At 38.2% G+C, this 15,877-nt stretch overlaps 1 protein-coding gene and 1 pseudogene across 3 annotated transcripts in view; one reads left to right on the forward strand and one right to left on the reverse strand.

Moving 5' to 3' along the window:
- DYNC1I1 (dynein cytoplasmic 1 intermediate chain 1) overlaps positions 1-15,877 on the forward strand; it is a 314,065-nt gene that overhangs the window by 54,761 nt on the left and 243,427 nt on the right. For 2 of the 3 annotated variants that reach the window (XM_060632523.3, XM_060632522.3), the window contains exon 5: positions 1,393-1,452. The exons of the other annotated variant lie outside the window; for it this stretch is intronic. In XM_060632523.3, coding sequence (XP_060488506.1) covers positions 1,393-1,452 — 60 coding nt within the window. The remainder of the gene's footprint in view (positions 1-1,392; positions 1,453-15,877) is intronic. 3 annotated transcript variants of the gene reach the window in all.
- Positions 7,140-7,956, reverse strand: LOC132679197 (large ribosomal subunit protein eL8 pseudogene; annotated as a pseudogene).

A 15,877-nucleotide genomic window follows, 5' to 3' on the forward strand; every position in this document is an offset into this window, starting at 1 on the left:
TAGTGAGAGAAGGAAATCCTCTCTGAGCAGGTGGCATTTGAGGGAAGACATACAGCTCTTAAGGGGAAGAATATCAAAGAGGACACAGTGAGTGGGAGACAGTGGTTAAACATGTTTGGAAGATTTCCGTAGGCCAGGTCAGCTTAAAACTAAATTGTCTCATAGGCCATGGTAAGTCTTTAGAGACCAGGAAACTGAGCAGGGTTTCTCAAACTTTAAGGCGCCTGCAAATGGCTTGGGACCTTATTAAACAGTAGTGTGCAGTCAGTGAGTCTGGGGTGAGATGTGAGTCTGCATTTCCAACAAGCTCCCAGAGATGCTGCTGCTCCTGGTCTGTGGGCCACACTTAGATTAATCAAAAGGTAATGGGGTTTGAAAAAGGTTCTTGTGTGCACTCAGTTTATAGAAGATCTATCCCCTTTTATTTTTTTTATATATTTTTTAAAATGTTTATTTATTTTGGGAGAGAGAAAGAGAAGCATGAGTGGGGGAAGGGCAGAGAGAAAGGGAGAGAGAGGTTCCCAAGTAGGTTCTGCACGCAGTCAGTGCAGAGCCTGACGTCCAGCTGGATCTCAGGAACCCTGAGTTCATGACCTGAGCGGAAATGTGAAAAAGAGTCAGATTCTTAACTGACTGAGCCACCCGGGTTCCCCATCCCTTTTCATTTTGAAGGAGAAATAATAAGAAAAACTGAATGCCTTGGTAACTGTTGATAATTTGTGCTGTTTCTTGTGAAATATTTAAAAGATATGATATCGCTGGTATCATAGAGACAAGTGTTATTGCTGGTGATCATCTCAGTGGAACACCAAAATACTCGTGAGCCTCTAAATCCAATGCATTATACTTGCAGTAACTGACTTGAGGAAGCCAGCAGTTCAGCAGGCCTGGAAGTCAGCCTCCATCTGGTCTGACCTCCCCAGATGCTCCTGCTCTGGCCCCCCTGCAGCCTTGCCTTTGGTGTCTTCTCCACAAGGGAGATGCTCCGTGTTCCCAGGTGTAGATGGGCTCCAGGGTTTCAGAGAAACATGAACCAGTTTCCATGATCAAATCAGTCAGGCTTGAGTAAAAAGCAGAACCAACCAAAAAGGGGTGGGGATGAGGGTAGAGTGTCAGTATTTAGCTCAAGGCTTCCTTTCATGAAAACAAGCATAACTTCCAGTATCAAACAGATGTTCAAAGGAAAGGACTGCTCCTCACTTTCTCTGGTCACTTGATATTCATGGGGTCTTCCTTGAACCTGGGGCTGGAGCGGGGTGGAGAAGCGGGGAGATGTTCTGTGTATGTGCTGTAGATGCCATTGCCTTGATGAATGACATGGTTTGGTTTGGTTTGTTTCCCTCCCCTTTTGTTAATTCTCTGTGTTCTTTTTCCTTTGTGCTGCACGATTAGGACCCTGCAGTGGGACACAGACCCCTCAGTGCTCCAGCTGCAGTCAGACTCAGAACTTGGGTATATGTCTGCTCTTTTGTTACTCCTTTTATGATTTCTTTGCTATAGTTGTGTTGAAATGCTGGAGCTGTTGTTTGCTCATGTTTTTTTTTCCCCTTTTGTTGAACTTCCAGTTGGAGAAGTTTATTTCCTTCTGTTAGTTTTCCTTATAAAGTTAAGCTCTGAAGAAAGTCCCTCTTTGTGGAAAACACCACAAAAAGGTGGCTTTTGATTTCTCCTTAATTCCTATCACTGCAAAACAACACTCTTCTAAAACAAAAATATAAACTTACACCCACCCCTCTGCTTCAAGGTGGGGCACAAGTATTCTGTGGGAGGAGATACATTTGAGTATACCCTTACCATCCTTTGCTTCTACTAACAAATTGCCTTAGGGTTAATTTTTGTCTCAAATTGATATGAAAATGTCTTGTCTTGTGTGTTTCCTTTCCTTTTCACTTTTTTGGGGAGTCACAGGAAGCATTTATTTTGAATTAAGTTTGAACATATAAAGATTCCTGTTAAAGAAAAGGCAAATTTGTTCAATTTCTCAAAATTAAGAAATCTCAAATATTGACGGATAATATCTCCTACATTGGAAAGATTTTTTTTTTCCAGATGGAACTGTACTGTCACAGGTTAAAAGATAGCTTCAGAATGGAAAACTCATTCCCAAAGAATAAAACACACAAGCATATCCTAGACACTGAATTTATTTCTCTTGTGGGACTGGAGTTAGCCATAGTGATGCATGAGATATTTCCAGAGGGGTGCTTATACCAGCTCTTGCTCAAGCTCAGGACAGCCAGCCTGTGTGTTTCTCTTCCCAACTTTGCATTCAGTGAAATCAGCCATGGTGGAAGTATTTACACTATAAAAATTGGCAAATGCTACAAACCAGGGCTTGCTCCCTTTCCCTCAAGCCAGTTAACAAACATTTACCAAATATGCCACTCAGTCCCTCCATATGTGAATAGCACACTTTATTACAGTATTTTATAAAATTATCATTTTTTTCTAAATTTAACCCCATAAATCTCAAAGTGGCCATTTATTTACTTGTTTGTTTATTTATTATTTATTTTGAATTTCTGAGATTCCTGGGCATGTATCTGTGGGTTTCTATCAATGTCAGTGCCTGCTGTAGGTGTCCCGGGAGGTTGAAGGGCTGGCTGGGTGTTAGATTAAATGCCATCTGCCCGTGTCCCTTTGTATGCAAGAATTCTCAGGAAACCCACAAGCCTGCTAAACCAAAGAAATATCCCAACATTTCAGGTAGCTAACCGAAAACACTTTTTCAACATTACTAAATTCTTGGCTATTTAGTTTTGTAGTGTATTGTATGTCATATTTCAATTTTTATTATTTGAATGACCAAGAAATGTGGCTTAAATCAAGCACAGAAACATGAAGATATAGCATGTTACAATTCAGGGGAATTTCAGAGTGCAATCCTTCAATATTTCATTGTGTTTAAAAAAAAAATAGAGGATGGAACTGGCACAGACTCTACCCGATGCGCTTAAATTAACAGATTTTTAGACAGATTGTGGCATTGCTAAATTACACTTGCTGATGTGGAACAGTTGGGAATTTTCCCATTTATATGTGTTTTCTAAGCTAAAACTCAGTTGACTATGCAGATTAAAACTTGTGACTTACTCTGGGGAGGTGGCGTATCTGTGGCTCCCACCTTGCCTGTCACATTTTACTTCAGAGCAGGTCCAGTGAGTCAGAGAAAGATGAGAAATGAGATTTTCTGTTCGCTGAGTGGTTGGTCGTAGAGAGTTTGTAAGGAGCATTCAGACTATTTGAGAGAAGAGATGATTTTAGCCAAGTTACAATTTCAAATACTGATTAGTGAAAATTTCCCTTTTCTGACAGTTGGTGTAGGGCAGTCTTTCTCTCATACACAGTTTTATGGAATATACTTCTGGCAACAAGATTTTTCTGGAGATTTTATTTCCTCTTCTTGATGCTTGGCATGGGGTTGACCATAGCCCATGGCTTGCCCTGTCCCTTTGTTTTTTTTAATCGAAGGATAGTTGACATTCACTTGATTTTTTTAAACAGCTTTATTGAAGTATAATTGACAAAAAACAAACAAAAACCCTGCACACATTTACTCAGATTGGTAAATTTTAACAGGTGTACACATTTTATGAAACCATCACCACAACAAAGATGATAAACAGATTCATCATCCCCAAAAGTTTCCTCACAGCCCTTTTAACCCTCATCCTGCTTCCTCCCAACCTTCAAAACAAACAACTGGTTTTCTTTCTGTCACTATACGTTCGTTTATATTTCCTAGAATATCATATGAATGAAACCATGCGATAGGCACTCGTTTGACTGACTTCTTTCATGCAGAATAACTATTTTGACATTGATTCACGTGAGATGTGTATCACTAGTTCATTCGTTGCTATTGCTGAGTAGTCCTTCGTCTGGATATGCCAGTTTGTTTATCCAGCCACTTTGATGTACATTTGAGTTGTTTCCAGGGGTTTTTTTGCCCATTACAAATAAAACTGATGAGCATTCATGTACAGATCATTTTATAGACATATATTTTCATTTCTTTTGGGTAAATGTCACCAAATTGAATGGCTGGATCATATAGTGCATGTACATTTAACTTAAGAGACTGTCAAGGTATTTTCAAAGCGGTTTTATCAGGATACATTCTCACCAGCAGTGCATGAAGCCCTCAATCCCTCCCCATTCTTGACAACACTTGACTTGGATTTTTAAAAATATTAATTTTTTTAAACACTATTAGAGGAGTGCAGTGGTATCTCACTGTGGTTTTAATTTGCATTTCCCTAGTGACAATGGTGTTGAATATCTCTTTATGTGTTTATTTGCCACATGAATATCTTCTTTGATGAAATGTCTGCTTGAATCGTTTGCCCTTATTGTTTATGAATTGGGTTGTTTTCTTATCATGGAGTTTTGAGAGTTCTTTATATATTTGGGATACAATCCTTCATTCGATGTGTAGTTTGTAAATATTTTCTCCCCACTTGTGACTTGTCTTTTTTATTCTCTTAACAGTGTCTTTAAGAAAACAAACCTGTTTAATTTTGACAAATTCCAATTTACAAATTTGATCTTTTATGGATCATGCTTTTGGTGACATAATTTTAATATCAAGGATTCCTTAAATAGGTGGTAGAATACAATCGTCTATGAAATGGTTTGAGTTTGGGATTTTATTGTGGGGACTATTTAAAAAACAAATTCAATAATTTTAATAGTAGTGGAGCTATTGAGGAAATCTGTATTTTTCTGAATGAGCTTTGGCAGTTTGTATCTTTGAAGTAATATGTCCGTTTCATCTCCATTGGCAACTTTATTGGCCTAAAATTGTATATGTATTCTGTTATTATCTTATTTTGTATATGTATTCTCTTATTATCTCTTTATAGCTACAGAATCTGTAGATATAGTCACCTGTCTCATTCTTGATATTGGCAAATTTTGTCTTATATCTTTGTCTTCTGGTAAGTATGGCTAGAGGTTTATCAATTTTATTGATCTTCCAGCATTTGGATTCATTGATTTTCTTTATTTTTTTATTTTCTATTTCACCAATTTCTACTCTGATATTTCTTTTGCTTACTTTATGTTTAATATGCTTTTCCTCTTCTAGTTTCTTAAAGTAGAAGCAGACTTGAGCAATGACTTGAGATCATTCTTCATTTTTTTTTTAACGTTTATGTATTTTGAGAGAGAGAAAGTGCAAATGGGGGAGGGTCAGGAGAGGGAGAGAGAGAGAATCCCAAGCCCTGGTGCAGGCTCAATCTCAAAACTGTGAGATCATGACCTGAACTGAAATCAAGAGTCAGATGCTTAACCAACTGAGCCACCCGGGCACCCCGAGACTTTTCTTCATTTCTAACATAGGTATGTAGTGCTATAAAATTCCCCTTACTTACTGCATCTTGCAAATTTTGATATATTTCAATCATTTTCATTGAATTCAAAATACTTTCCAGTTTCCCCTTTTTACTTCATCTTTAAGTGATGAGCTATTTGGAAGTGTGTTATTTAGTTTCCACATATTTGGGTTTTTTCCAGAGATCTTTATGCTATTGATTTCTAATTAAATTTTTTTTTGGTTACAGAACATATTTTGTACTATTTGTGTCCTTTTAATTTGTTCAGACTTAGTTTATGGTCCATAGTATGATCTGTTTTAGTAAATGTCCTATGTGCCCTTGAAAAGGATGTGTTGTGCTGTTGTTCCATAAATGTTCTATAAATGTCAGTTAGGTCAAATTGGTTGATTATGTTGTTTCAATCTTCTGTATCTTTTGCTAATGTTCTGTTTGTTGGCTCTATCAATTATTGCTAGAAGGGTGAAATTTCTAACTACAGTTTTGAGTTTTCCTATTTCTTGCAATTCTGTCAGATTGTGCTTCATGTATTTTGAAATATTGTATTAGGTGCAGAAATGTTTAAGATTCTCATGTCTCTCGATAAATTGATGTCTTTATCATTATGAAATGAACTTCTTTGTCCTTGGTAATATATTTTGCTCCAAATCTCCTTTGTGTGACATTAATATTAGCCACTCTAGCTTTCTTTTGATTAGTGTTAGCATGATATATCTTTTTTCACTCTTTAACTTTTACTTTTATTTGTTTCTTTACATTAAAAGTACATTTCTTATAGACAACATGTAATTGGGTGTTATATTTTTATCTGTTCTAATAGTTTCTGTCTTTTAATTGGGATATTTGCACTATTTGCATTTAATGTAATTATTGATATGGTTGGGCTTAAATTTGTACTACTGATATTTGTTCTCTATTTGTCCTATGTATTCTTCTTTCCTTTTATTATTATTTTTGTACTTCCTTTTGTATTATTGAAATTTTTATTATTCTATTTTAACTTTTTCTTGACTTATTAGCTGTATCTCTTTGCTTTATTATTTTAGTGGTTGCTTTAGTATTTATAATGTATATCTTTAATCTATCATGATCTACCTTCAAATGATATTGTTCCACTTCCTGTATAGTACAAGAACTTCTTAATATGTTTACATTTATATTTAACTTCTTGATTTTCGTGGTATTGTTGTCATACATTTTGTTTTTAATTCTGTTATAAAGCATACACTGCCTTATTTTTATTTTTGTGTAAGTAGCCAATTATCACTGAAATTAAAATATTAAGAAAAAATATCTTATATATTTACTCATGTAGTAAATACTTTTCTGATGTTTATCATTCCTTTGTATAGATCCATATTTCCACCTGGTATAATTTTACTTCTGCCTGGTGGATATCCTTTAACATTTCTTAAAGGAAAGGTCTTCTGTTAAGGCAGAAATTCACTAATTTTGAGCAATTTGATTACTATGTACCTTGATAAAGTTTTCTCCATGTTTTATGTGCTTGGGTTCACTGAGAGTCTTTGGATCATTAGGTTTAGAGTTTTCAACAAATTTGGAAAAACTTTACCATTATTTTTGCATATATTTTCTTCTGTTCCTTCTGCTCCTCTGGGAACTCAAATCACATGTATATTAGGTTACTTGAAAATTTTCCATGGTTAAATTGCTTTATTTACTTATTTTTCTTTTCTATCTGTGTCGTTGTTTGTTTTGGTTTGGTTTGGTGTTTGCCAATTGACACGGGCTGAAAGAGAGCCTTTTATTACTTTGATGTACAGAAAATTCAACAGTGTTCACTTAGCCCAGTTTGGTGGTCAGTTCTTTAGCCTTTGCCTTTTCCAACTTGGCGATGCGAGCCGCCAACTTTGGACCCAGGACATTGCCTCCCCAGTGGCAGCGGATCTCATCGTGTCTGTCATTATAATTGGACCTGATGGCTTCCCCAGCTTAGCCAGAGCTCCTCCGTCTTCTGAGTTAACCTGTGTGAAGGTGACAGTGGTGCAGGTCATCCTGTGGACCAGGTACCCCAGGCTGGCCTTCTGCTTGATGATACATTAGGGAACCTCCATCTTATGACACAGGGCAGGCAGAAAGACAACCAGCTCAATAGGATCCACATCATGTGCAATCACTACCAGCTGAGCCTTCTTGTTTTCCACCAAGGTGGTGACAGAATTAACCCCAGCTTGAAGGACAGGTGGCCTTTTAGTGGGGACATCCCCTTTGCCGGCAGCTTGTAAGTCCGGGCCAGCAATCTCTGCTTCTTCCCTTGCTTGGTCTCTGGTCTGTATTTGTGGGCCAGCTTAAGCAGTTGAATAGCTGTTTGGTGGTCCAAGGTCTGGGTGAACTGGTTAATCACAGGAGGCCCATTTAGACGTACAGAGAATAACCTTTTGCTGCTGCAGCTGGATGTAGTAGGGCCATTTGACAAAGTGCATGAGGTCTCTTTTGGGCTGGATGTCCTGTCCAATGACAAAATTCTCGGGCTTTTTCTCAAACAAGGGATTGACTACCTTCTAGGCCTCCTGCTTCTTCACAATAGCAGGGGTTGGGGCCACCTTCTTCCCCTTGGCCTTCTTTCCTTTCGGCATCTTGGATAGCTGGAGGAGAGAGAAAGGGGATCTGTGTTTTATTTAGGATAATTTCCATTGTTTGTATGTGTGTGTATGTTCACTAATCTTTTATTTTGTGGTTTCTAGTATTTCAAAAAAAAAGTACTCAATGACTTTTTAATTTCATACATTGTAATTTTCCTTCTAGAAGTTCAGTTTGGGTCTTTTAAAGAAATCTTATATGCGTGGGGCCCATGGGTATCTCAGTCGGTTAAGCCTCCCACTCTTGACTTCAGCTCAGGTCATGATCTCATGGTTCGTGGGTTTGAGCCCTGGATTGAACTCTGTGCTGGTTGTCTCTCTCAAAATAAATAAATAAATTTAAAAGGAGAAATCTTACATGTTTCTACTTAACTTTTTGAACACTTGAAGTACAGTGTTAATCTGTCTTAGTTCTGGGTCAGTTGCAATTGTTGACATATCTTTTCATTATAGTCCTTTTTTCCTGTTTCTTTGTAGGTCTGCTGATTTTTGGTTATGTCAGACATTGTGAATATTAGTTTGTTAGGTATTGTCTATATCTGAATTTATAGAAATCTTCTTGAGATTTGTTCTAAGATACAGTTAATTCACTTGGAAACAGTTTGATCCTTTCAAGCCCTATTTTTAAGATTTCTTAGTTGGGATTGATGCAGTGCTCAGCCTGGGGCTAATTAATTCCTGCACTGTACACAATGACCCATAAATCTTGAGGTTTTCTAGCCTAGTCGGTGGGAACAGGCACTAACTGTGTGAGTGCCCAGAACTGTTACCTTTAATTTTTTCAGGTAGTTCTTTCCTTGGCCTCAGATGATTTCCTCACATACTTGCACTATATTAGCACTAAGCTGAATCCTCAAGGGAAACCCTTTGAAGATCTTTTGAGTTTTCTCTTTTTGTAGTATTCCTTTCTATTATTCTGTCCTGTGAATTCTAACTGCCTTGGTATCCCTAGACTCTCAGTTGTCTCCTTAACTTAGGGAGTCTGCTAGATTTCACCTGGATTACTTCTCTGCACCATGGCCTGAGAACTCTCTGAATGCAGTAAGCTGGGGCAGTTATTGGACTTATCTTTTGTTTCCCTCTTTCATATATTAGTGTCCATCATTGCTTGACCCCCAGTATCTTACAAACCGTTGTTTCATTCAAACTGCTGTCTTCTTTTTTTTCTTTTTTTTTTTTTAGAATAAATCTGTTTTCTATCACTCCACCCTGGCTAGCAGGACAAATATTGTGTCACTTGATTCTGATTTGTATGTTATCTATGTGATCAGTAAAGAAAATGGCATCATAGACAAATAAGGGAGATAATATGACATTTAGGAAAAAGAAAGCTTTAAGAAAATTCCAAATAAAATGAGAAAATAAATTTGACCCATTTGTTTTTTAACCAAATACTTATGAAAGTACCAAAAATGCTTTGCTTTCTTATGCTATTACAATAAATTAAGTGAATTGAAGATGATAGAAGTAGAAAGTGAAATAATAGGATAAAAAGAGTCAATTAAAAGATCACAGTATAGAAACAAATCTACATAAACTGGGAAGTGAAATTTGGGGTTGCGATGGGGAAGTTTGAGAGAGGGATTATATTTTAATATTTTTTGTTCTTTTATGTAGGAAACATAAGTACAGATGCCACCATGAGATTGTCAGTATTTAGGGAGATGTGCTGAGTCAGCACAAGGGGAGAGGGAAGCAAAGATTCTCAACGACGAGTAGATATCAATAAGCAATAAGGGTCTTTTGTGGCCCATCACTCAAAATTGTTAAACCCAATAGCATATAGGAATAGCATATTTAGTACCTTCTGATTATACTGGAGCCTCACAACTGTATGTCCTCTGTGTCATTGTATATTAAACTCCTGGTAGGTTTTTAAAAATATTTGGAACAAAGTGAGAATGAGAAGAAACCTGCTGTGAGGGATGTGGCTGCTCCTTCCTGAAGGAGGCACTTAGGGATGCCTTCTATCCTTGGGAGACATTGGTAGAAGGTGGTGACCTCTCCTACCTCTCAACCTTTCCTTTATTCTCAGCTGAGAGAGAGGGCGAGTGTTAACTCCTGAATCCACGAGGCACCATCCCATACTGCTGTGGAGAAATAGAGAGATCACTCTGTCAAGAATAGAAATTAAAGTAGCTCTATGAAGGCACTAGAAAAACATGTATTTTCAAGAGGGTGGTAGGTGTTTGAGAAAATCTAGACAGGCAGTTTTAGAGGACTTTTCACATTTAAAATGGTTTTGATTTGACTAACAGAACGGTAATAACCTCATTAGCGTTTGATGAAGTAACCCTCTTTTTGCTTGTTCTTCAAGTTTTACCAAATGTTGTTTATTATGTTTAAATCCCTGGTTTGAATTAATTTTTAAGGTTTCCTATGTAACAAGGTCTAGTATTTTCTTGAGAAAAATGTGGGTTGTATTCTTCTTGAGCATATGGATGATCTCTGCCTTTTTTCTTTTTAAGTTTATTTGTCTATTTTGAGAGAGAGCATGTGAGCAAGGGAAGGGTAGAGGGAGAGGGAGAGAGAGAGATTCCTGAGCAGGCTCCACACTGTCAGTGCAGAGCCCAATGTGGGGCTCGAACCCACAAACTGTGAGATTGTGAACTGAGCCGAAACCAAGAGTTAGACGCTTAACCAACTGAGCCACCCAGGCACCCCAATATCTGCCTTTTTGAAAAATGTTTTATTTATTTTTGAGAGAGAGAGCATGAGTGGGGGAAAGGCAGAGAAAGAAGGGGACAGAGGATCTGAAGCAGGCTCCAAGCTGACAGCAGTGAGCCCGATGCGGGGCTGGAACTCAAGAACTGTCAATCTCTGCCTTTTTAATAACACCTAATCACACACTCTGTGGAAATTGAAATATGGAACAGCAGCTTATAACCTGTGTGTATCAAAAGGTAATGGTAAAATGCATTTCAGAGTCTGTAAGTATATAGTAAAATTTGACCCATGAAAAACTTCAATAAACTGGTTTTAACAGATTCAATTAAAAGTCACAAGAGAGAGAGAAAACACTTTACTTACCTCTTAAGGTACTCATTTATCCAGTCCTCAAACATTTCTTGAGAAGCTACTTGCTATCAGCCAGTCTTTGTTTTCTGTTCTCAAGACCCTTGAGTAAGCAGGTAGAGGATATTTTCAGTTCCACACCAGCAGCAGGATTTTCATAAAACTTTATTCTTTTTTTTTTTATTCCATTTCAGAAAAATGAGTATGACCAGTTGGCAAGGGTGTCTGCTTATACTTTGGTCCTAAGTGACTTAAAGAATTGTTTAAATTTATAGCTTTATGTTGCAACTTCTACAGAAGGTTGTTCATGAATATTAAGTCAGTAAAAGGCCATTTCAACCAAATTTTTATATTATTATTGTTTTTTATGTAATATTGGAGAGAACACACTTCTGTGCTGCCTGTTTTTGTAATTCTGAACTTTCAGTTTTCCTTTGTAAGGTGGACACGTGACAGCAGAACCCCCACTCATATTGCCAAGCTGTATTGTAACCGTGACTATTTTGACTTTTCTCTTATCCTGGAAATTTGCAAGATTTACTTGTGTTATGAAATTCAAGGCAAACCCTTTGGCTGTGCCTGTTGACTGAGCCAGACTTGACATTTGCTTCTGTTCAGCAAAAATACTTTAGCTGCCAAACTAATATCTCTGCACAGTAAGAAGTAAATATCATGGAAATGAAATAAATACCTCTCAAATGATTTTTTTAAATGTGAACATAGAAAATGGAAACTCATCTCTTTTGAGGTAATCAGAAAAGGTCAGCCATCAAGTTGCTTTCCAGTTCTTGGAGGAAAACACCCACTTAGAACATAGGTGATAAAGGGAGTGTGGTAAGGGGCTGCCTGCCAGGTTCACTTCCATTGTGTGGCGCCCCATCGTCACCTTTCCTCCACGTGGTGTCCCATTCCCAATCCAAGAAATCGGTTCTTGAGATGTCACACCTTGACACAACTAATTATACTATGGTACAGTGTTTGGAAAACAAATTACCCTTTGTCATTTCATATTATGTGAGTTTCTGTGCCCTTGGCTGCCTATATTCTTTCTTTCTATGGATGCAGCATTTTCTCATCTGACTCTCATTTGGTGGCTTCCAGGGCCATAATTTCTGTTTTGTCTTCTTTTCTGAGCTTTGGTCTTATATCTCGTACAATGGGATAACCCTTCACCAGAAACTCATCCACTGAGGTACTCATTTTTTACCCCAAAGCATATCTTTCTGTGGATTCCTCTGTCTTCCAGTTATACCATTCACTTTTCTTCCCATAAGGCATGAGGCCTTGAAATAATCACCAGTCTGCTCCTTTTCCTTCACCCTCCATACCAAGTAAACTGCTAAGGTCTACCTTCATTTCTTTTCTAGAGTCACCAAAGTACGGCATATCCTTTCTGTTCCCTGTGCCATAACTACTGAGTGCTTTCTTATCACCTTGGACCAAGTCTCCACATTTCTTAGACTGCCGGTCACAAATCCAATAACCATGTCTCTGGCTGCGTCCTTTGAATTAGTGCTTTGCCTGGATTTTCTCTTTGGTTACTGAACCCACCCACCCTCTGCTTGTAGATCCTTTTGCGGTTCCCCCCACACTCAGCTTGTAAGGTCCCACACACAGCCTCTGGTTGCTCACTTGTCAAAAAGAGATTTGATACCATTCTTTACATGGTTGCTATGCTAACAAGCTTGAAATGTTTCTTTGCAGTGGTCAATTTCTTACTCAGTAACTTTCAGTAATTTCCCATTATTTACAGCATGAAGTTCAAGTTCTTTAGCCCAAGATTTTAAGCCCTCTAAGAATAATCTGCTCACAGTGTACCTCTCAAAACTTACTCTTCCATTGCTCTTCAGCTTAAAACTTTTTTTTTTTTCCCTGAAAACCTGATCTGTCAGGTATGAAATGTGAATTTGGTCTCCAGATCTTTTTGCACAAGACTGCCTCCCTAGGTTACCCTCCTCATTCCTTTCTATCTGAGTAGACTCACCTATCTTATCCTTCAAGACTCACATCAGGCCTTCAGTCTCAGTGAAACTTTATTTATTGAAGCACATGGTAATCTGCCCATTATACTCTCCTGTCCCACTTACTGTGCAGATCACTTATGTTGGCTTTTATTATTTGCTACTTTTCATTCCTATTTTCCTTTTGATGTATATGTTTGATCTCTTTATTCTGCTCATAATGTTAGGATCTGGGATAGTGTCATGTTTCAAAAATTGTGGTTGCTGATAATGATGTTGGCTGAAGTGGTTCCTTTGCCAGTTGTCAAAGACACTGTGCATACCCACATAAGATGTTTGGACAAGAAGGAAAATGGAACCATTCCCATTCTTGCTGTCTTAGGAAATCTTCTTTGAGAAGCCTCAAGGAATTTTAGAAGCAGCACTAGAAACATTCTTTGGCGGCACCATTAATGTATCATGGGATGAAATATTCACATGCAAATATGCAGGAATAAAACCCAGCAGGATTGAGTCTGGGTCCAGTGAAGACATTCTTTTATTCCTTAGCCTTGACCTACTTTGGCATCTGGCTGAATAACTCCTTGTCTCTGAGAATATCTGTTCTGGGTTTTATCTGCATGAGTTCCAAGTCTCTTGGAGGCACCCCACCTTTATTTTTAAAGGCAATAGATAGTAGTTTCTTTGACAACTAGTGGGTGTTCTTTAGCACTCCACATGTAGGCCCAAAACAATGGCTGTCTCCATATTTTCAGGTTGCAGGTGCACTGGCTTTAGAAGCTGAAGTTCTGATGCTCGTGGCTTTGAAAAGAATGGAGACCTTTTCAGAATATAGGCACAAGAGCAGGGTATCGATTTTGGTAGATAACGCTTTGCTTTGCAAGTATTTTCTCTCTTTAGTATTAAAGAATGTTTAAAGTATTAAACACTTAAAAAATATCAGTGAAGTTTTTCTTCACTGTCATCCACTTTTGAAATGGGAGCCACATAGTATATATTTATTAGAATTCCAATGGCAATGTGCATGTTTCTCATGCTGTTAATGATAGGACAGAACCCTTCTATTTGGGATATAACCATTATTTTCGTCAACTTTGGTAGACATCATAGACAATGCTTAGGTCACACTTGGGGTTTTCCTCTTTCTTGAATAACGAAACTTTGTAAGCAGCTTAGCAAAGTCATGCTAACCTTACTGTGGTTGGATAGATATCAGTTGAACTCAAAACAGAAAAAATAATGGGGGTCTGTCTCCACTCATTCAAGGGAGTAGTTTTCTTCTTGTGATTCAGAATGTCCAACCAAGGACAAATGGACAGAACCTGGGTAGCTTGTGGTGAACTGGAAACGTTTACATCCTGAGCACCAGCCAGTGACCTTCTCAGACTTCAGATAGCTTCACTTTTTTATTCCTTGTCAAAATCTGATCTTTCTTTTCAGAAGAAACATTGCAACTTTCCTCAGCCAGCTTGTTAAGCCAAATTGACAGGATTAGTTGACAAGGAGGCTTCCAGGACTTTTAGTGGGAGTCCCACCCCAGCCCTGGGGAGATACGGGCCCTCTGTCATTCTAGGACCATGCCAAGTTAGCTTGTGAGGGATCGGGGTTCATTGCCCAGTGTCTCTGGCATCCTCTGCCTGACTCTTTAGTTTTTAGATATAGGAAAGACTTGCACTGGTCTCTTTGCCTGCCTCTTACCTCTTCTTCATCTTTGTTCATCTTTGCGTCTGGCCCGTCTCATAGAGCTTTATAAACTTGGTCCAGGGACATCCTCTCCTCCCTTTTCAGTGGGACTAAGGCCTCATCCTCTAGGAATTGGCTACATTCGGGGATCCCCAGGTGAATATGGTTAAACGGTGAAGTCTCTGTCCAGTATTTCTAACTCACTGGTACTCAGGCTTTAATGGGCATTGGAATCACTGGACTCTGCCCGCAGTGTTTCTGGTTCAGTAGTTTTCAGGTGGGGCCTGTGAATTTGCATTCTTACCTGTTCCCAAACGGTACTGCGGCTGCTGGTCAAGGACCACACTTTGGGAGCCCCTGCTCTAGGACTTCTGTTTGGGTTCCCTCTATATTTATTAAATGTGGTCACAGTGAATCCAAATATATGAAGCCTTATTGTACTTCTTAAGTGACACTGACTCGCTCTCTTATGATTATTTAGAACATGATACACATTTAATTCGGTGTATTTAAAATTCTATTAAAGCCTCTTATTTTAGAATAAACTACCAAGGTGAAAATACACAGTATAATTTAATAATAATGCCATGTCCACCTGGCATTTGATAATTCAAATCTCAGTTTACACTTCTGTAGGATGCCTTCTGCCTTTCCCCTTTTCTAGTCTTCTCTTCTTCCCACCTTTCCTTCCTCAAACATTGATTTAGTGCCTCCTCTGTACCTGACACTGAACTGAGGCCCAAGCTACAGAGATGAATCAGTAAGGGATAAATAAGCAAGCTTGCAGTCATATCAGACATGAAAAGAGGTGAATACAGTGGCCTGTACGAGGGGTGATAGCAGAAGTATCTGCTTGTACGTAGGTGAGAGCATGAGCTTTGTAGGAGGGGGAGTGGGATGGCAGCTAAGTGATCCCAGAGCCAGAACTGAAGAGCCAGTATGGAATTTATAGCCTGATTAGAAGGAAAAGGAATTATAGTAACATTAGTGCTACATTGGTTTTTTCCCCCCCCTCTCTTGCTAAGCAGTTTAATTTGTATCCTTGTATAAAAGAAATATGAATTGATAAGGCTTGAATAAAAATAAAAAATATATGGTGCTCAAAGTTTGTACTTAAAGGAAATAACTACTGTGTACTTCATGTCTTAAACATTTTATAATAATTTTTTCAGCTGATAAAATTGTAGAAATGTTTTTCTACAAAAAGGGAAGTTGAAGAAGGCCTCGATCACAGAATTGTATAAATGGATGGATTCTGGATCCACTGACATGCAGGCCCCAG

This window comes from Panthera onca, chromosome A2 (assembly GCF_046562875.1).
Source record: "Panthera onca isolate mPanOnc1 chromosome A2, mPanOnc1 haplotype 2, whole genome shotgun sequence".
Lineage (NCBI taxonomy): Eukaryota > Metazoa > Chordata > Mammalia > Carnivora > Felidae > Panthera > Panthera onca.